Source organism: Sus scrofa, chromosome 16 (genome assembly GCF_000003025.6).
Source record: "Sus scrofa isolate TJ Tabasco breed Duroc chromosome 16, Sscrofa11.1, whole genome shotgun sequence".
NCBI classification, from domain to species: Eukaryota; Metazoa; Chordata; class Mammalia; order Artiodactyla; family Suidae; genus Sus; species Sus scrofa.
The window spans coordinates 27,989,674-28,011,571 of NC_010458.4; the positions used below are offsets into that span (position 1 = coordinate 27,989,674).

Sequence of the window (21,898 nt, forward strand, 5' to 3'; positions counted from 1 at the left end):
CATAGGAAGCATTCTTACCAAAAAATGTGACATCTGAAAGTGATTCTGAGGGAAGAGATAAACCCAGAATGTGGCACAGGTTCTGGCCTAGTCTCTTTTTTTCAAAAGTTCATGCCATGGGAGGAAAGAAAAGAAAAGAAAAAGCAGAGAGACTTTTCTTAGATACTAAATTGCAATTAATAGTTATATGAATATTAATTGAAATTCACTGGTTGAAAAAAATCTATATAAAGTGCTCTGAAAATAGTTGGGGAAATTTAAAGGTGGAATATGAATATATATATATATATATATATATATTCCATGATGGAATTGTTACTTTTTTAGGTATAAACTGATAGTGCAATTATATAGAAAATGTTTTTATTTTTCAGGGATGCCAAGTTGTAACACTAAAAAAAAATCTAGGAGTGAAATATCATATTTGTAACTTATTTTCAAATAGCTTAACAAAAAATTCTATATTCTATACATATAATGTTTTATATACACACATACAAAAGAAGAAGAGAGAAAAATGTGGCAGAATATTAATAAGGCTTAATCTAGGTAAAGGCATACAAGTGTTTATGGTACCCTTTTTCAACTTCTCTGTAGGTTTGGAAAACATCATGATAAAAAGTTGAAGAAATTAGATCTGTATGCTTTGCTCTTAAATGTTATATGAAGCTAAGTATTTTCATTTTCAGTTGAGTATATTATTGGCTATATTTGCATATGCATAATTGTTCCCTTAAAAACATACTTTGTTTTTCTCCGTTGGCACAAAGGAACATTCACCTGATACATTTATAATCAACCATGGCCAAGTTCAGCCAGGACTCTCTGTGTAGCTTCATCTGTACCCTCTCTAATAAGGAGTTTTATGGCCATGTGTTTCATGCTTCTCCTGATGTGCCCCTTTACTGTCCCTCTTGCTGTGATGTTTCTTCTTATGGCAAATGTTGCCTTTAGCATCTTTCTTGGCTGCTTGTTCTTTCATCCACTGCTTAATAAGATGATTGTGAGGGCTGACACAGATTCTTCTGCGCTTGACATGAAGGCTGCCAAGAGAAGAAAACAAAATTACCAAAAGTACAAGTAAATAAAAACTCGATGAACTTATAGGCAGTTCCCACTTGGGGACACAGCGTATCTTAGAGACTGAATCCTAAAGTTGAGGACCACAAGGATGAATCTTGACTGCACAGCTTCCTGTGGTTTCTCAGACGTCTGCAAAAAGTACTAAAAGGAGGAGAAGGAATTGGAGGAAGAGGAAGAGGGGGGAAATTATGTGAAAACAATTCTCTTTCCTGATTCTGAAGCATCCAACCAAACCAGTTCCTTCTCACTGCCCACCTCAAGCACATCCCCCTCCACAAGGGTTTTCTAGAACTTCTCAGGCGAAATGCCCTCTTTCTTTGAATCTCCATGGTGGTTGGTTACCTTTCTTCTGGCACTTAGTTCTACCTGAGTACTTTTCTCAGATTCCCTCCTTTCTCTGTGGTGTTATGCTCCTTGAAGTAGGAATAGTCTGGAAGTGTCTGGAAAAGGCCTTGTTCAAAGCAGGAATTCGGTAAGTTGCAGATACAAAGTGGAAATTGTTCAAAATAAAGGCAGTCTGGTTTTGTTTTAACAAAACAATCAATGAAAATGTTCCAGACATTTGTTAGCATTTTAACAGAGTATAGATCTACCATAATATCTCAGAATTAATTTTTGTTTTGATTTTTCTACATGAAATTTTGACATTGGATAGGAGAATCCCAGAGCACCATTCGCAATTTCTGGTAACTGGAAGAATTTCTAGTTACAAAAGATTGTGACTTTCAATTCCCCACCAGATGCCACCCAGCTCTTATTAAATGTTGCAGATCTTGCAAGCTCTACCTATGCAGTATTTCTCTATCTGGATAAATTGAAATCCTTGACCCTTTTCTTTGGGGAAAAAAGCAGGCAGATAGAGAATAGGCTGCCATTTCTCCAGATGACCCAAGAAGAACCATCAGCTAATGTGGGGACTCTTAAAATGGTAGGAAAAGTTGGGAAAGGCTTGAATGCACTTGACCATAATAAAGCCAGAATGTGGGATTACTAATTTTTTTTTTTTGGTCTTTTGTCTTTTTAGGGCCGCACCTGAGGCATATGGAGGTTCCCAGGCTAGGGGTCGAATCGGAGCTGTAGCAGCCAGCCTATGCCACAACCATAATAACATGGGATCCGAGCCACATCTGTGACCTACACCACGGCTCATGGCAACACCGGCTCCTTAACCCACTGAGTGAGGCCAGGGATCGAACCTGCAACCTCATGGTTACTAGTTGGGTTCCTTAACCAATGAGCCATGATGGGAACTCCTGGGATTATTAATTTGAAAAAAGTGAGAATAGGAGGGCAACGCACATTCCCTAAGTGTATTAGAAAGGTCTTCAAAAGAAAATCTACCTCACTGTGGTCAGTGAAGTTTGCCTTAAGCTGTTATTGGAGAAAACTTGGCTATAGCACTCATACAGAGGGGAAAAAAAACAACAAAGAGCTGGAGTTCCCTGGTGGCTCAGTGGGATAAGGATCCCGCACTGTTACTGCTGTGACTTGAGTCGCTGTTGTGGCACAGATTTAATCCCTGGCCCAGACTTCCACATGCCACACATCTAACCCCAAGTGTGATGTTTAAATTTTGTTGGATATAAGGTCCTTTTGAGGAGCTTAAAAAATCTATGGCCCTTCTTCCCAGGAAAATGTCACATGTTCATACCCACAAATTTCAGGGAGTCTATAACCCTTGAACTGAAGAAAGTCTATCAGTGGACATCTTACAAACTCTTCCTCTGAGCTTCTGAGAACCTTGTCTTGGAATAGTGTTTCTCAAAGATAATGGATGGATTCCTTTGAAAGGAGGAAAAATGTATACTATATCTTAGAGAATGGTCTGCAGGACCCAGCTGGATAGAGTCTCCTGGAGACTCCAGTAGGACAGAGTCTATTTTGTTACTGCTGCATCGCATAGGATGGTGCTTGGTATATACTCAAAAGTCCGCCGGTATTTTTTGAATTCACTGAATTAATAAAGAGGTTCCCTGGTGACTCAGGAACTCAGACGTCAGCAATTTGTTGCCCAAAGGGCTCATTAGTGTCACTTGGAGCCATAAGTGGTATTAAAACCAACACTCCTGGGAGATGCCTAATATACCTTTATTTTTATTTGAAGGTACCAGATGCTTTGGAGTTTGGGGAGAGCATTTTATGGGTAGTCCCACCATTGCTTTTGAGAGACCTTGGACGTATATACCGTTCTGAGCGAAGAGACCTGGGTTCACATCCCACTCTGGCCATTCGCTAGCTGTCTGTCACCAGGTGAACTATATAATCTTCCTGTGTGACATGAAGATAATCTATGCCTTCCTCACAGCATTATTGTCAGAACTCAGATTTGCTAATTATCAATGCATTGCCGATTTTAGTCTCTGTGGAGGTGTTAAGTATATGTAAATTCAGAGTTTTGAAAAGCTAAGCCATGGGTGGGGGTAGGAGGGCTGAGCGGGTTCACCATAAGCAAAAGCAAAGGTGGGCACTTGAACTTGATTGCATGCAGCACTCGTGACCAGTACGGATATCTCTGCACTTCCGTTTGCATCTTACATTCACTCCTGATGAATTCAGAGTAAAAATAACAGCAACCCATTACTTGCCTGGAAAAAACTTATAGTTAAATCCATGAAATAGAACAGAGTCACCTCTGTTCTATTTTTACTTACTTGTTCACTCGGAATGTCCCTGTTCTGCTTAGGAAAGTCATGCGCATTGTCTGGTGACAAGGCATTTAGGTCTCACCCCAGCACTGTGGGAGGGCTGCTGTGGGGCTCTGGACAGTCTGAGACAGAGGGAGTGTGCATTCATTCCACCCTCCCCTCCATTGTTTAAGAGATTATTTGTATCAGGTAAAGTCTCCCCAACCTATTGTTTGTTCACTGGCAGAGACATGATCACCCTGCAGGTTTAGACCTTCCTGCTGCGAAGAGCACTCACATGACAGCAGCCAAGTCACAATCCCCATCCGCTCTCTGAAGGCGACATGTATTCACTCTTTCTAGAAGCCTTCTGGAAATATGATGTGAAACCTCAGTGCAGCAGCTGGAGGCAATGGGAAGTATAGCTGAAAGAAGAAAAGCAAGAAACGTTCAGTCTGACAGTTCACAGAACACTGGCCCTCATCTCGAAGCCTCCAGAGAAACAGGTTGTTCATTCACTTGAACAAGAGGCAAACACTTACAGGGGACTTTGGGTATGCAGACCCCAAGGGCCAGACATGTCTCTACTTTCTAGAACTTACACTCTATTTGGGGGAGATAAAACTAAGCACAGGCAAAGGCACAAGACAAGGGAAAAGATGAGAAATAGCTCTAGGCAATGATGTTAGTGGGTTGCAGCCAGACTTGATTAAAGAAGTGAGGTGGAGAGAGTGGCTTGCTGGCTGAAAAGAGAGTGGCCACGTGGGCCCCCAGAACAGGTTTGAAATTTACACACACCCCCTCCCCACTCCCAGGTAAGGACTTAAGAGAATCTTTAAGGATTTGGATGAGTTGGGAGAAATGGAGAAGAGTTGTCCAGGCTAAAAGAAGCACGTAGTCAAGAGTTCTGCGATAGGGAGTTCCCACTGTGGCTCAGCTGTAACGAATCTGATTAGTATCCATGAGGATGTGGGTTCAATCCCTGGCCTCACTCAGTGAGTTAAGGATCTGGTGTTGCCGTGAGCTGTAGTTGCAGATGCTGCTCAGACCCTGTGTTGCTATGGCTGTGGTATAGGCCAGCAGCTGCAGCTCTTACTCGACCCCTAGCCTGGGAACTTCCATATGCCGAGGGTGTGGCCCTGAAAAGAACCCCCCACCCCAAAAAAACCAAAAAGTTCTGAGATAGGAAAGCCCAGGGCCACTTTGAGAAAAAGAGAACTGAGTGGCTAGGAAGCTGGGTGATGGGGGACATGGTTCAAAATATAGACTGAGGTCACACCATTGAGGCCTTGAATGTCAGGCTAAGGAGGTTTACCTTCTATGAAACAGAGTCCAGAAAGAGAGAAAGGAGAAGAGTTTTAGGAAGAATTTGTCTTGCAGTGATAAGTAAGTGGGGATAAGTGGCAAGTGACTGGGGCAGAGTCAAGTTAGGAGAAACTTATGTTATCCAGATATAAGAAGGGGGCTGCACAAATATGAAAGGAAACTTAATCCCCTACTAAAAGGTATACTTGCACATTCCTACCTGCCACATGCATGCTGTGTTCTATGCTCCCATTCCTCCAAGTGGGTAATAAAAAAAGTTGAGGGGGGCACGCTTGCAGCATGTGGAAATTCCAGGGCCAGGGATAAGAACCCACACCATAGAAACAACCTGAGCCGCTGCAGTGACAACACGGGATTCTTAAGGATCCGGCGTTGCCGTGAACTCATGTAGGTCGCAGACTCGGCTTGCATCCCGCGTTGCTGTGGCTCTGGTGTAGGCCGGCAGCTACAGCTCTGATTAGACCCCTGCCTGGGAATCTCCGTATGCCAAGGGAGCGGCCCTAGAAAAGGAAAAAAAAAACCAAAAACAAAAACAAAAACAAAACAAAAAGGCACATATTGTAATGAGTCCATCTATATGAAATACCCAGCATAGGCAAATCCATAAAGATAGAAAGTAGATTAGCAGCTGCCAAGGGTGGGGGTAGGAGAGAATAGGGTTTGACTGCTAACAGGTACACATTCTTTTTGGGGGGTGATGCAACGCTGAAATTAGATAATGGTAATGGTTGTACAGTTCTGTGAACATACTAAAAATGACTGAATTGTATATTTTTAAATGTACAATTATATTTTAATTTTGAAAAAAGTATGACAGGAGAACAGCACACTGGTTGTCCTTACATTTATTAATGCATTCATTTCCTAACACTAATTGTTTCTTTCTTTAGCTATGCTGTGTTGCCTATTCTCCAAGTCAAACTGTTTTAATATCCCAAGCAAAGTTTTGGGTTTATTCATGTAACCAACCATTCATTCACCCATCTGGATATACAGGAATTATTATGTGAATCATATAAATGAAGTACTATCTATATCTGTCTATGAGATCTTTTATAGTGAATCACTATGCTAGACCCTGGGGGTAGAAAGATGAAGAGTTACTACTACACAGACCACTGCTATTAGTTGTGATCCAGGCAACTATAAAATATGAAACATAGGCATTCCCTGGTGGCCTAGCATGTTAAGGATCTGCTGTTGTCTCTGCTGTGGCTCAGGTTCCATCCCTGGCCCAGAACTTCTATATGCTACAGACAAGGCAAAAAAGAAAAAAGAAAAGAAAACGAAACAGACTTTCAGAAGCATTGCTGGGATTAAGAATCATAGGCAAATCTATGCGTTTAGGAATTTGAGTTATCTGAGTGCTGCCATCACTTGAAGGCACAGTTTTAAGCGAGGAAAGCACCCAGGACCCATTACGTACTTAGTATACCGGATTAAAATTCTCAGCTGTAAAGGTAGGATGGGCTCACCTGGAGATCACTTAACCTACTTCAGATTAACTATCAAAAGGCAAGAGAAGGGCCAGCATTTATAATGTGTTGGTAGATGTGACTGGTGTCCTAGTAAGGCAGTAAGAAATATAAAAGGCCAAGAAAGATTGAATCTTTTGAAGAGTGCACAAGGAGTTAAACAATGAAGACTCTTAAGAGGGTGGTGTGGATTAGGCAAAACTAAGATTATTTTAGATAACATTGCCCCCTAGAGGTTTTCTCATGTAGCCTCCTATCAGAATTTTTTTTTTTTCCCCCTCTTTTTAGGGCTCCACCAGGGGCATATGGAAGTTCCCAGGCTAGGGGTCAGCTACAGCCACAACAGATCTGAGCTGCATCTATGACCTATGCCGCAGCTTGTGGCAATGCTGGATCCTTAACCCACTGAGCAAGGCTGGGATGGAACCTGCAACCTCGTGGATACCAGTCAGATCTTAATCTGCTGAGCCACAATAGAAACTCCCAGAAATATTTTCATTTTTAAAGAACCATCTGGGGAGTTCCCATCGTGGCTCAGTGGTTAACAAATCTGTCTAGGAACCATGAGGTTGCAGGTTCGATCCCTGGCCTTGCTCAGTGGGTTAAGGATCCAGCGTTGCCGTGAGCTGTGGTGTATGCCACAGACGCGGCTCGGATCCCACGTTGCTGTTGCTGTGGCTCTGGCATAGGCCAGCAGCTACAGCTCCGATTCAACCCCTAGCCTGGGAACCTCCATATGCCTTGGGAGCGGCTCAAGGAATGGCAAAAAGACAAAAAACAAACAAACAAAGAAACATCTGGAACTTCCTCTGATTTCAGTGATGACTATAAATGTAAAAACATTTATTTTTGCATTTCTTATATTTTTGAATTTATGCTCATAAACAAGATTAGTCCATACTTTTATCCCCAGACATCATCCTTGAATGTTTTGGCTATTAAGGTTATATTAATCTCAACAATGAATTCGCTTTCTCTGTTTTTCTATTTTTTTTAATGAGTTTGGTTTTTTTAATTTATTTATTTTTAAATTTTAATTTTTTGGGGGGGGCTTTTTAGGGTCTCACCCGAGGCACATGGAAGTTCTCAAGCTCGTATCAGAGCTGCAGCTGCCGGCCTACGCCACAGCCACATCAACACCAAATCTGAGCCGCATCTGCAAACTGCACCGAAGCTCAGGGCATCGCCAGATCCTAAACCCACTGAGCAAGGCCAGGGATCAAACACATGTCCTCATGGATACTAGTCGGGTTCATTACTGCTAAGCTATGCCAGGAACTTCTGTTTTTCTATTATTTGAAAAAGTTTGTGTAAGACAAAATTGTCTACTCCTCCAATGTTTGGTAAAACCTCTAAAACCATCTAGGCCAAGTGTCTGTCTAAAGAAAAGATGTTCAACTCTGATTTAATTTTCTTAAGGAAATTAAATTAAATTAGTTACATGTTCATTTAGATTTTCTGTAACTTCTTGAGTCAATTTTGATATCTTGGCTAAGAAATTGTCCATTTCATTCACAATTTCTAACGTTTGTCCCTGAAAGAGTTCAGAATATACCACCCCAAAATATACCTCTCTGGCATACTGATCATTTTAAGTTAAAGCCACTGAAAAAAAAAAAAACAGCATATGTAGAAAGGGCACTCTGACTGTCCTAAAAGCAAGAGAGAAAACTTCCAAGCAAAAAGTACTCTCACTACACCAAGGGAAGAAAGAAATCTTTAGCAGCTGAGAGTTGTACCACCCCACTGTTCTGGGTGAAGCAAAATAGTGTCTCCAGAGTTCCCGTCCCGGCCTAGCAGATATGAATCCGACTAGGAACCATGAGGTTACGGGTTCGATCCCTGGCCTTGCTCAGTGGGTTAAGGATCTAGCGTGGCTGTGGCACAGGCTGGTGGCTATAGCTCCGATTAGACCCCTAGCCTGGGGGTGGCCCTAAAAAGACCAAAAAAAAAGTGTCTCCACCCCACAGGAATTTGAAGCCAAGAAAGATCTGTACAAAGATTGTTAAACTAACACGTCTCTTCCTAGTCACTTTTCCCTGTTTTTAAGTGTCCCAGCCCAAGTTCTTTTGTATTCTTATGTTTTCACAATTATCACTTTGTCCAATTTATAAGCCATAACTCAACTGCAACTTTGGGTCTTCCTTTCCTTGTTAAGTCTCCCATTAAATAAATGTGTATGTTTTTCTCTTGTTAATCTGTCTTTTGTTACAGGTGCCCTAGTAAAGAACCTGGAAGGGTAGAAGGAAAGTTTTTTCCTCCGCTACATCACAGCATTACCTTACAGTGTTTGAAGAGGCAGTTCCTCTGCAAAGGAACCGTTCAAAAATGTGGATCTAAATAATAAAGAAAATGTTTATAAATTTACATATATAATTTGCTTAGAAACTAAAAAAAATGCATGCAACTCAGGTTAAAGATGAAATCATAAAATATTTATTCTGGAAAATAATGGAGATACTACTTATAACAGGTGGGATATAGCTAAATTTAGCCTAAGTGCATTTATTGAAAATGCAAACATGGTAAAATAATTGAGTTGAATTAACGACTCTAGGAAAGGAAAATCGGAGGAAACTAAAACAAAGACGGGAAAAAGACACGAGCACGACGCTGCTGCACTTTCCGGCTGTCGCGCTGCTCGTATGTGTAGGCAAGGCGGCCTTGGAACTCGAGGCGACCTGCGGGAACTCAAGCCACAGCCCATGGAAAGGGAGGAGGCGGGGTGCGGAGCGACAGCCACGAGCAGTGGGTGGTTCTTGCTGTCATTTGCACTTCGTTCCGCCGCTTTTTCGGCCTCTGCGCCTGCGCAACCTGCAAGGCGCCACAGGCAAGATGGGGCGGTGTTTGTCCCACCGGGTGTTCGGTGCCTGCCGCGCAGGGAGCGCCCGGGAGCGGACTTGTGGTTAAGTGTAACGAGGACTGCGCCTCGGGGAGAGTGGAGTCCCGGGAACCATGGCGTGGCGGTGGCGTTGTTCCCACGCCCAGGATGCCAGCCTGCGCCAGCCTTCCCCGCCCGAACCGCAGGCTGGTGCGCGCTCGGCACGGACAGCCCCAGGCGGAGCGCGAGCCCCACCTCCACGCCGCGGCTTCCGTGGCGCTGGCTGCCTGGCCGGCGTGCAGAGCCAGTCCTGACTAACCTCGGGCTGTCCTTCCTAGAACTGTAGGAGAAAATTGGTTGTGTTGTGCGTGTCTTTCCTACCACGCTAGTTTTTGTTTCATCTGTTAGTTTCTGATGCGTGTAGTTAAAAAAAAACAAACTGTCGTTGAGTTTATGTCAGATTATTATTATTTTTGGCTGTGGGGTGCAATGCCTTCATGTGGGATCTTATTCCCAGACCAGAGATTGAACCGCAGCTGCCAGTGAAAGCGTGAATTCTACTAACCAGCAGAGCACCGGGAAACTCCCAGTTATGTCTTACTCTTTTTTGCGGGTCTCTTTGTTTGTTTTTGCATTTTAGGACCGCACCCGGGGCACATGGGGGTTCCCAGGCCAGGGGTCTAATTGGAGCTACATACAGCAGCCCGGCCTACACCACAGCCACAGTAATATGGTATCTGAGCCGGGTCTGCTACCTACACCAGAGCTCAGAGAAACGAGGGGTCCTTAACCCAGTGAGCGAGGCCAGGGATGGAACCTGCAACTTCGTGGTTCCTAGACGGATTCGTTTCTGCTGCGCCAGGATGGGAACTCCTTGTGGATCTTTTTACCTTTACTTGGAATTATCACTTGGGGTTTTATTTTCAAACACATGCAAGTACTCGTGGTCTGCAGCTAGGATTGGAGTAGAAACACTAGCTTCAGGTGCCAAATTTAAAGGGGTGCCAAAAACCCTCCTCAGCAATCAGGAAAAATTATATTTTAATGCAATATGTTAAAAAATAAGAATTAAGAAGTTCCCTGGTGGCCTAGCAGTTAAGGACTCCACACTGTCACTGCTGTGGCTTGGGTTGGATTCCTGGCCCAGGAACTTACTCATGCCTCGGGTGCAGCCAAAAAAAGGGGGGGGGGGGATTAATACAAAAACTCTGATGAATAAAATACTACAATTTTAAATAAAATTAAAATCTGACCCAGCACTTGCACGACTCACCTTGGTGGCATCACTTGCCTCACCCTATTCTCAGTACTCAGTGGACCTTCTTGGTGAGTTATCCTGTTTATCCTTCTGTAAGATTTCTCTAGTGCTATTATAGATTTTTGCTTAAATTCTATTTTTCTGATGTTCATAACGTGACGCTAAAATTTGGGTTAGATTTATCTGCTTTATTTTGTGTCCCTTTTATCATCTTTTTTTTTTTTTTCCTTTTTGGCTGTTCTGGTGCCATGGCAGTAACAACACTAGGTCCTTAACCTGTGGAGCCACCAGGAAACTCCTATCATCTTTCTTCTTTTTTTCCCCCCTTTCCTTTGGTTGGGTTGATAAGTTTTCTACATTTTATTTTATCTTATTTTATTTTTACTGAAAGTTTGGGCTTGGTTAGGTCAAGAAAAATCTTCCCGGAGAAAATAGCAAAGCTGTCTCATACAAATGTTTTTGAGTTTTTGAATCATTTGAGTAAATGCATTATTTTACTAATGTCAGTGAAATGTGTAAGCATTTACTGAGTGCCTGCTTTGTGTCAGTCATTGTTCCAGGTACTGAGTATACAAAAATTAGTGAGTTATAATACCTGCCCTTGGGGTCCCTACCATAGCAGATAACGTATGAGACTGTGAGATGCTGTTACCCTTTCCTTCCTAGGAGTTTTCCATATCCCTGGTTTATAAGACACCAAATTCCTAATTCTCTTAATTCAGTCATCTCTTTGTATCCAACTGAAGACATTATCTCCTGCCGCTTTAAATTTTCTCCTTTTCCTTTTCTCATTTCATTCAGCCACCATTTATGGTTACTCAAGCTGTTAGTCCATCCTGCACTTGCAGCCAGGCATAAACACTTGTAAATTTTACTCTCTGAATGTTTCTCAGATTTGTCTCCCCTTTTCATTTCTGTTCCATTGCCCAAGTTCCAGGCCTCATCAGTTTGTTCCTGGCCTGCTGAGCTTCCTAGTTGCCTCCTTTCTCCCAGTCTTGCCCTTTCCCTGTGGATCTGTGGTCCATGGCACCCCGTGCTTCCCTTTCTTTACCGTATATAAAATTAGGGATTAGATGAGTATGTCTTTTGACTGTGAACTCCCTCAGGATATCTTTATACCCATATCACATAGCACACTGCCTGGCATTAGTGCTAAATAAATGTCTCCTGAGCTGATCTAAGCTCTGTTGTGGTATTATATCTTGTTTCATCTTAACTTGTTTTAAGTCTTTAAAATATTTAAATGTTTTTCTTAAAAAAATAAGATTATCAGTTTTTGGTCAAGGCTTATGTCCCAAATGTCCTAAAGCTGCACAGTGCTTTTCAGAAACATCATCCCCCTACCCTCAAGTAAATAGGGATCTTCAATATGATAAGTCATTTGTCTATTATATTTTAATTTTTTATTTATTTTTATTTATTTTATTTATGTCTTTTCTAGGGCCGCACCCACGGCATATGGAGATTCCCAGGCTAGGGAGAAATCAGAGCTGTAGCCGCCAGCCTATGCCATAGCCACAGAACACAGGTTCCGAGCTGTGTCTGCAACCCACACCGCAACGCTGGATTCTTAACCCACTGAGCGAGGCCAGGGATCGAACCCGTAACTTCATGGTTACTAGTTGGGTTCATTAACCACTGAGCCACGATAGGAACTCCATATTTTATTTTTTTTAATATGATATCATTATCTCATTAAAAGCGTTATCATCTGTTTTAGTAATTGTAGTGTTATCACCACTGATTCTGTTGGTTTTGAGTTGTCATCATTGTTCCCAGTATTAAGTATGGTTGGGATGGATGGTTAATTTCCCACAAATGACTTGATTTTATGTCTATGTTCCAATTTTGGTTACTAACCAGAAGATTTTAAATATTTCCTTATTCAACACTAGAACACTGCACATCAAACAGGAGTTTCCGTCGTGGTGCAGTGGAAACCAACCCGACTAGTGACCATGTGGTTTCAGGTTTGATCCCTGGCCTCGATCAGTGGGTTAAGGATCTGGTGTTGCAGTGAACTGTGGTGTAGGTCGCAGACACAGCTCAGGTCCTGCATTGCTGCGGCTGTGGTGTAGGCCAGCGGCAAGAGCTCTGATTCATCCCCTAGCGTGGGAACCTCCATATGCCATGGGTGTGGCCCTAAAAAGCAAAGATAAAATATGTGATATTAAAATTATATTCTGAGTTTTAAGGAGAGGTTCCTTTTGATGTAGAGAGGTGAACCAGCTTCCTCTCTTACTCAGATGTATTGCTACTCAAAGTGTGGCTCCCAGAGCTGCGGTACGGTATACCTTGGGGGCTTATTGGAAACGCAGTTTGAAAAGCACCCACATGAAGAACACTTTACAGAACAGAGCAAAGTTACATGTCATTGATGGAGAAAATTCCCAGGATAAAGAATAAGAAAGATTCACTTGGCTGCTCTCAGTATCTCAAAGCTATGAGTGCAACTTAAGAAAGGTGGTAGGTATATAAAAATAATGTTCCTAATATGGTTGGTTTGGGACACACTTCCACTTCCAGCGAACTTCACACCTTAACAGAGCCACATCACGCTATGGGTGCCTACAACCAAAGGTGTCCACTGCTGTCCCCACATAGGCAAGAAGGACTCACCAAGCCATGATGCATGAAACTGCTGTGCCCAAATAAAATATTCCCAGCTGCTTTTGAGAACCCTGAGATACCGTTTGGGCAATGGAGAATGAGTTTTTCCATAGTAAATCTGAAGACATTTGGTCACCCGTCGTTCTTACATCATGGACATTCAAGTGGTCGGGGTAGTCTTGAAAGGTGTTGGATAATTTTGTGCCCTAGAGACCTGCTCACAGGCATTACTGCACAGTCATTAGGCATGTGGTTCAAGTCCTGGCTCTGCCGCTTACTAGCTCATGTTGGCGAGTTACTTCTCTGTACCTCAGTTTCTTTATCTGCAATATGGAGATGGTAATATCACTTACTTCATAGGGTAATTGTAAGCATTATAAGAGTTTAAGTGCTAGAGCAGGAGTGACAAGTAGTAAACAATAAATGGAAACAGAAAAGACATCATCTGGAGGTCAGTATACAGCTCAGTGCCAGCTCCATGCTACGTATCCAGGTGTCTAAATGTTTGTGGAATGTGTTCATTGTCAATTTATTGCCCCATAGGTTCAAATTCATCCTCAATTGCCTGTTTTATGAAATTAAGAAGGGCACTTGTAATATAAGTGACAATCACCATTGTTTTTGTTTGTTTTAGGGCCACACCCACAGCATATGAAAGTTCCCAGGCTCAGGTCTAATAGCTGCAGCTGCTGGCCACAGCCACAACACCAGATCACCATATCGAATCTGTGACCTACACTGCAGCTCACTGCAATGCCAGATCTTTAGGATCCTTAACCCACTGAGTAAGGTCAGGGATTGAACCCACATCCTCATGAATACTAGTTGGGTTTGCTACCTGCTGCTGAGCTACAACCAGAACTTCTGACTATTACCATTTTAAATTGCAACATTAAGCTTTTGATTGCCAAGGCATCCATTTCAAAGGCATTCACAGAATAAACATTGCCAGCTGCACAACTAGATAGAGAGCTAGCCTGCCCCATTCTTAAAGTTCTCCTTTAGAAACAAACTCCTCTGCCTCCTTCCCTGCTAAGAACTTTCCCCTGCAAACTGGAGGGCAGATTGAGTGATTTATTTTTTATTTTTTTGCCATTTGGTAGGTAATAGCAGTGTCCTCTCCAGTGAAGTCTGGATCTCAGCTGGGCAGGGAAGGGGTGCAGGTCTCTTCCTTGACCACTCTATTTTGTCCCAGGAATGTCTGCTCTTCCTGTATTCTTTAGTGTCCTCTTCTTTCTAGCCTATCTCTTACTATAGTTGATAATTCATTTTATTAAACTTTCCCTGTTCAAATTATTGTCTGGTTTCTGTCTCTTAATAGGACTTTGATAATGAATGAAACTTTAATGTTTGAAATTGTTCCAGGAAGTTGTCTGTTAAGATGAACAATGCAAACTTTTAAAAAATGACTATATGTGTTGAACAGATATGCTGCCATCTATAATCAAGTGGAAAAAATATAAGTAAAACAATACGTAGGAGTTCCCACTGTGGCTTACTGGGATCATCTTGGGCGTGCTGGGATGCAGGTTCCATCCCCAGCCAGGCACAGTGGGTTGGGGATCTGGTGTTGCCTCAGCTGTGGCTTAGGTCACAACTACAGCTCAGATCTGATCCATGACTTGGGAACTCCATGTACGTCGGGGCAGCAGGAAAAAAAAAAAAAAAAAACCAGCAATATGTAGATTGTGATCTGTGGTTTTTGTGATTTATAGGAGATGTACATTTGGACATTCTGGTGTCTGAAATATAGGTCATTCAGATGTCCAAAATATACTCCTAAATAGATTTGATCTTCAACTATATGTGAGTTTCTGGCTTACAGCTCTCCAAACCCTTGTAATTTCCTTGGTAATAAGAACAATGGGAGAATCTTTTAAAATATTTGGTTTCTTGTCCACAGTGCCTGAAAATACTTCAAAGCTGTAGAGGCAAGATGTTTGTCATTATTCATAACAATGCCTGGCCACCACAACTGGGTTTATGTTCGTGAATGTAACTTTTGCAAAGCACCTAAAGATTGGTTGCCATGGGCAACCAAATCACAAATAGAGGTTGGAACTTTCAGTCCTATCCCCTGATGTCTGAGGAGGAAAGAGAGGCTAGAGGTTCAATCAGTCCACTGAGTCAATCAATCACCCCTATGTGATGAAGCTTCCATAAAAGCAAAAAAGAAAAAGGAGGGGGTTCAGAGAGCTTCCAGGTTGGGGAACTAGAGTGCTTCCACATGCCATCAATCTGGGCCCCATGCTCTATGAAGACAGAAGCTCCTTTGTTTAGGACCTCACCCTGTGTGTCTCTCATCTAGCTATTGATTCGTGTCCTTTGATATCCTTTGTGATAAATCAGTAATCTAGTGAGTAAACAGATTTTCCTAAGTTCTGTGAGCCGTTCTAACAAATTAATCAAACCCAAGGAGGGGGAATTGTTGGAACCTCCCCATTGTTGCTGGGTGGGTCAGAAGTACTGGTAACAGGAGTTCCTGTCATGGTGCGGTAGTTAATGAATCTGACTCGGAACCATGAGGTTGCAGGTTCGGTCCCTGGCCTTGCTCAGTGGGTTAAGGATCTGGCATTGCCATGAGCTGTGGTGTAGGTCGCAGATGTGGCTCAGATCCCACATTGCTGTGGCTATGGCGTAGGCTGGCGGCTGCAGCTCTTATTAGACCCCTAGCCTGGGAACCTCCATATGCCGAGGGAGCGACCCTAGAAAAGACAAAGAAAAAAAAAAAAAAAAAAAAGAAGTACTGGTAACAATTTGTGCTTCCAACTGACATCCAAGGTGGAGGGCTTTCTGGTGGGGCTGAGCCTGTGAAATCTGATTCTGTCTCTAGATAGTGTCGGAATTGAGAGGAGTTCAGTTTTGTTGATGTAGAGAACCCCCCCACCACCACCCACATACACATGTTGGAAGTGGGACCAGGAACCCTTCATGGTCCTAATTATGTTTAAAAAATATATGTGGCTATATATGGTTAAGAAGTTCCTCTAGTTCATATAGTTAGAATTCTAACCTAGCCTTTTGGAGTCCAGAACCCAGACTCCTCCCAGTATGCCAGCATTTCTTAAACTGGGTTTTGTAGATCTCTGGGAGGGGGCCCTTGGATGGGCTCTCGGGGTCCATGAACTCTCCAGACAATGCCATGTTTAATATGTCATCTCGGTCCTTAATCAGACATATTCTGGACCTTCTGGAAGAAGCACTTGCAGGACATTTGAATTTAACTTTAAGTTCATGCTAGTGTTTTTATGAAGTCAGATACTGCCTTAATTGTCCCAGGCCAATCAGAAGAGAATAGAATGGAATTTCAAAATGGGTTCATGCTGATAAGGGAGGGGAAAATTATACCATCATGGTTCAAACAGAAGAAGTTGGTGGGGAGAAAACACTTCTCATTCTAAATAGCATAGTTTATGCACATAAAACTCAAAACCTGCACCTCAAGAATCAGTGCTATATTCATGTTTGGAATGGTGATTTTAGTTTAGGCCAAACATAACTATTATATTAAACTAATATTGTTACATTTAAATCTTCTTGGCTTTGTAGTTCTGTTTTTATTTAAAATTTAAATTTACTTTTGTTTGATAGTTGGTTTCAGGGAGCCGAGGAGATGCAGGGACTTGAGAAAGGGACCTTGCCTGATGGCAGAAAAACCCGAAGGCAGGTTTCTAACCAAGGAAGGGAGCTCACCTGAATGGTACAAGCCGAAGGTGGGCTTCTGGTCAGGATAAAAGCCTGCCTGAATGGTGCATGCTGAAGGTGGGCTTCTGGTCAGGATAAAGGCTTGCCTGTATGGTGCAAAACCAAGGGCAGGCTGAAGCCTGCCTGTACGGTACAAGCCAGTACAAGCCGAGGGCAGGCCTGAGGTTACACGGCTCTCATTTTGATGTTGATGGGGAAGAATTGCGGCTTTCCTGGGAAAACAATTTCCATGTTTGCGCTGGAGAACATGGATTGTTTCTCGGGTGACCTAGTCTTTCCTGTTGTTTTATTTGTTATTCAGTTTTTTCCTCAGTCTTTCCTGATTATTTGCTTATTATTCTTATTTTCCATTCTTATTTTCCTGTGGTGATTTGTGATTTAACAAAATTACAACAATAATATAATAAGAATTTCATCCTGAAGGACTTTCCCCTATTCAAATCCAACTTAATTAAAACATAGTGTTTATCTACTAACTAGTTACACAGTAAACTTTAGAGTTAGGATTTTAATGAAGTTTATAGAAGTTAGACACATATTATTCATGAAACCTAGCTGTGAGTTTTGTCCTTGATTTTAAAAGCTTTTAAGTCATAGCTAGTTAAGTTGGTTTATATTTTCTTACACTGTCTCCCTGCCATAACGCTTTAAAGATAAGCACTAGTCTAAAAACAAGATTTGTGAATGCCAAATTCTTGTGTCTGTGACCTCTTCAACTTGCGGAGATTGACTGGCTATGGGATGATTTGTACTGAGTCTCCTCCTTTCCACATGATGTATTGTACCTAATTGCCCTTAAATTGTACTCACTAAATTTAGTTAAAACAACGATCTTAAAACATGATGTATAGCTGCTGTACCATGTAAAATTTAATCAATGTACTTTTAACACTGATGTAATCTGTAGTTAGAAACTCTCTATATAATCAACCACTTATGCCAATAAAATTTGAGCAGTCCAGCGCCCTGAAAGAAGGGACAAAGAGGCTGTCTCCATGTGCAGCCACCGACGCTGTCCCTCTCTTTCAGGGAAAGTGCACTCCCTGGCAGCCAGAGCTGGCCTCCGGCAGTTGGTGAAGATATATATATATATATATACACACACACACACATATACGTACACACACATACATATATGCATACAGATATATATATATATGTACACATATATAGATATATATAAAGGGTTTATACCTTGTTTTATGTTTATACATCAAGTGATACAGGGAAATAATTTAAAATTAATTGAAAATAAGAGAATGTTTTCATTTAAAGGGGCTTGTATATGTATATAAAAAATTTACAAAGACTGCTATTATATCACTCTGCTTCTCTAGACATAGAAAAAAACATTTAAAAAAAACCAACAAACCTCTGAACTACATTGTAGGTATGATGATTGGGTTTTTTAACCAAATCTAGATGCTTAATCCCACAATGTTTTTGAACTCAGGGACCCTAGGACCTATTGTTTAACTAAAGGGCACATTTGGCAAAAAACTGAAGGGCAGAGTTACTGGGCACATGTCTGGACTCTCAGGAACCACTCCAGGAGAAATGGACTGTCCCAACTTTTAAGCACGCAGTCCTCCCTAGTGAGTCTCCTATGATTAAAACAAAAGATAAAGTTTTCTTTTGGGATGTAAGCAGTAAATCCCTAGCAAGTGTCTCTAATTAGGAGCCATCCTACTCTGAGAAAGTTAAGTTGTCAGAGAAAACCAGTTTGGGACTTAATGAAACAAAATCCCCCAACAAAAGTAGGCCCCTAGTCTATAATGTGCAATAAAAATAGCAAGGCCCGCAAAGCCCTAGATTGTGGCTTTAAGTAATCTGGCTCTTGGCCACTGAATGATAGACATTTTTATAGACTCAGAATTGAGTTCTGGGAGCCAGCAGCCACAGCAGCAGATGTGGAGTATGCCCTGTGTTTGGATAGAACCCAGGGATTTTCATCATGGGCAAGTCAACGGCTTCCTGGTTTATGCAGAACATTTTGGGAATGCCAGTTACTGAGCCATCACATCAGGATGGCCACTTCAGTCACCATTAAGATGAGAAAGCATTTAATGCCTTGAGAGACAAAATGCATTTCTCAAAGTTCCAAACTGGCAAAGGCCACTTCCCTATCCCCTCCCCCAGCTGGAGACAATTGCCAAGGCCACCTCTACCTCCTTCCCTGCCAACCTGACCTTGCCCCAGCCTGAATCCCTTAGAGCTTCCCACAGGGCACCTGAGACACACAGATGCTTGAATGGAAGTTTGCCCAGGAAAGCAGTGGAGTTGCCCCTCTCGTTTCCACAGCTGTTCTCTGGCCTCCTCTTCATGTTCTAATCCCAACATCACTTGTTTTTAAATGGCAGAAAGTTGGGGCTTCTCAGACAAATGTGATTTTCCTGTGGCCCAAACTGCCTTAGGAAAAGCCCTAAGGCTAACCCAAAAAGTTACTGTTGGGTCTCTTCAGCTCGCTTTCTTATCATCACCAAATAGTTCCTTTTCAAACACCTCTGTGTTTTGCTGTCCCACCCTCTCTGCCAGAACTCAGTCCCTTGCAGACCTTGGCCTTGGATCTGGCAGGGCTTCTCTCATTACCCTCCCCCTGCACCGGCCCCTCCCTCCCTCCCCCTCCGCTTCTGCAGAAGGGCCTTGGCTACTGCTGCTGCTGCTGCAGGGACAGATAGAAACAGGCCAGGAAGCTGAAGGGGGAGGTGTGTATGCCTTCATATCAAAGCCTTACATGAAAAAAAAATTGCATTGCCAAAACTAGGAATAAGGCCTTAGCTAGTAAACTTTTGGGAAACAATGGATGTGAGTCCTAAAATTTCAATGGTGACATTTTCCACAAAATTTACAGAAATATAAAATGGCAAGCTTTTTGTCTTGATAAGATAGATGGATAGAGAAGAAGAACTGATTATCCAGATTTTTCCTGTGCTCAGCAATACAAGCTCAGTACATTGGGGCAGTGTATTGGAATCTCTAAGCAAATGCCTACAGAGGAGGAACCAGGCAATTAATAAGTTGATAGCCACTTCAAAGAAGGGCAGGAGCTAGTCTGCTCTAGCCATTTCTTGCCAGATATAATTTTTCAGAAGAGTCTCTAAAATCCAAGTTGTATGTGTGTATATACGAGTATGTGTATGTGAAATCATTTTAAAATACTGGCTTAGTTTTTTTTAAAAGCAAACCAAACAAAACTTACATTTTACCTGTTCTGAATTTAGAGAATCTATTCAGGGTAAATTTTCAGAAAAGAATACAGTAGAAAAGAGTCTTATCAGTCAAGTATTAAATACTTATATTTACGGTTTCCTGAACACAGTAGAAAAGATTGTCTCCAGTCCAAATAGTTATAATCTCCATATGGAGATTATACATGTATGTGCTAGCAACTCACAACTGAAGTTCTCTTTGGAGTTCCCGTTGTGGTCCAGCAGAAACAAATCTGACTAGGAACCATGAGGTTGTGGGTTCAATCCCTGGCCTTTTTCAGTGGGTTAAGGATCTGGTGTTGCCATGAGCTGTGGTGTAGGTTGCAGATGCGGCTTGGATCTGGTGTTGCTTCAGCTCTGGTGTAGGCTGGTGGCTACAGCTCCAATTCGACTCCTAGCCTGGGAACCTCCATATGCCTGGGTGCGGCCCTGAAAAGACAAAAGACGAAAAAAAAAAAGTTCTTTTTGATGTAATTTGTATGGTTCAGTCTCCTTTATCCTGTATCCCGTTTTTAAGATCAGATTGAAATTTTGGTTTTCAGTGTCCACAGACCTGACTTTGTTCAGATAGCTTGCAGCTTACCAGACCATATACTAGAAGGTTGAGTTGGTCTTATTTTCAGGAATATGTGCACTTGTATTCAGACAGTTTAGCTGGTCAGGGTGAGGGGAGGGAAGCAGTTGAATAATAGGGGATTTTCCCCTAGCCTCTACCTGGAGATTTTTCTAAGATACTGTTATCAGAAAAAGAAGCACTGCTCAAAGTTGCACTGGTATGGTAGGATCTCATCCTTCTTGTGGCTAATTACTGATATTCCTGTTCAAATGAGGTTCCTTCCTGAAGTTGCCTCTTGGAGATGAGGAGTTAAACCTATGCCATTCTCATGTAGATAACTGGAAATTCCTGCCCCTAATTGCTGGAGTACCTCACCCCCTCCAGCTCCAACTTGGAAGGCAGCCCCCCTCCTTCCACCGGAGGCTGAGATAGTCAGCCCCTCACTCACCTTCCGAGGGATGAAGAGCCACACAGGCAGCCAAGGCCACGAGAGCAAGTCCTGTGTGCTGCATTCCTGCCCAGCCGCTCAGCAGCACCGCAGGTGAGGCTGTAAGATCAGGAAATGAGGCTAAAAGTGTCCTTGGTTGCAGAGAAAGAGCGAGGAGGAAAGCCAGCCAGAAAGCCCCGCCCTGGGAGGTGCTAGGGTACCTGTTTCTCATGTTTCTTTCCTTGAGACCAGGCTCTTTCTTAAGAAAGATGTTAGTGGTGATCTGACATCTGGTGAGGTCCTAGTGGATTGAGGTGTGCATCAAAACTTGGGAGCGATTAAAAAAAAAATAGCTACCTCCATGAATTCCTCCACAGACTTATAAATCAGAATTTGGGTGTAGGGGACCAGGAATATGAATTTTTAAAAAGCCCCATGGGCAACTCTGATGGACACCTCCATTGAGAACCATTATATAAAGGAATTAGAGTTTTAAGTAGCTTGTTGAAACTAAGAGTTTCTGGGGACAAAGGTGGCAAGTCATAAAAAACATTATCTGGTGGGAAGATGGAAAAATTCTACCCCACTCTGATTTTGGTTTACTGCCAAAATGCTTCCAGTGAGGCTGTTAGTTTATTTAGAAGAAAGGTATAAAACAGGTGGAGAGCCCTCTTCCCTCTAGGTTGTACCTGATGAAAAAGAGCCCTAGAGCAGGTTGAGCAGGCATGAGGAGGTATGGGTTCTAGTCCAGCTTGCTACTAATCAGCTTTGTGAATAAAACTCTAGGGTAGGCTGAGGGTAATT

The 21,898-nt window shown here is 42.3% G+C and overlaps 1 protein-coding gene and 1 long non-coding RNA gene across 2 annotated transcripts in view; one reads left to right on the forward strand and one right to left on the reverse strand.

Moving 5' to 3' along the window:
• Positions 1 to 8,964, forward strand: part of LOC106508153 — a 41,209-nt gene extending 32,245 nt beyond the window's left edge. Inside the window, exon 3 of the long non-coding RNA XR_001304747.2 lies at positions 8,723 to 8,964. This is a non-coding gene — a long non-coding RNA (uncharacterized LOC106508153). The remainder of the gene's footprint in view (positions 1 to 8,722) is intronic.
• CCL28 (C-C motif chemokine ligand 28) lies at positions 351 to 21,186 on the reverse strand. Its single transcript, NM_001024695.1, is given in 3 exon segments — positions 351 to 1,043; positions 4,006 to 4,132; positions 21,116 to 21,186. Coding segments are annotated over 3 exon segments (384 nt in total). The 5' UTR covers positions 21,180 to 21,186; the 3' UTR covers positions 351 to 850.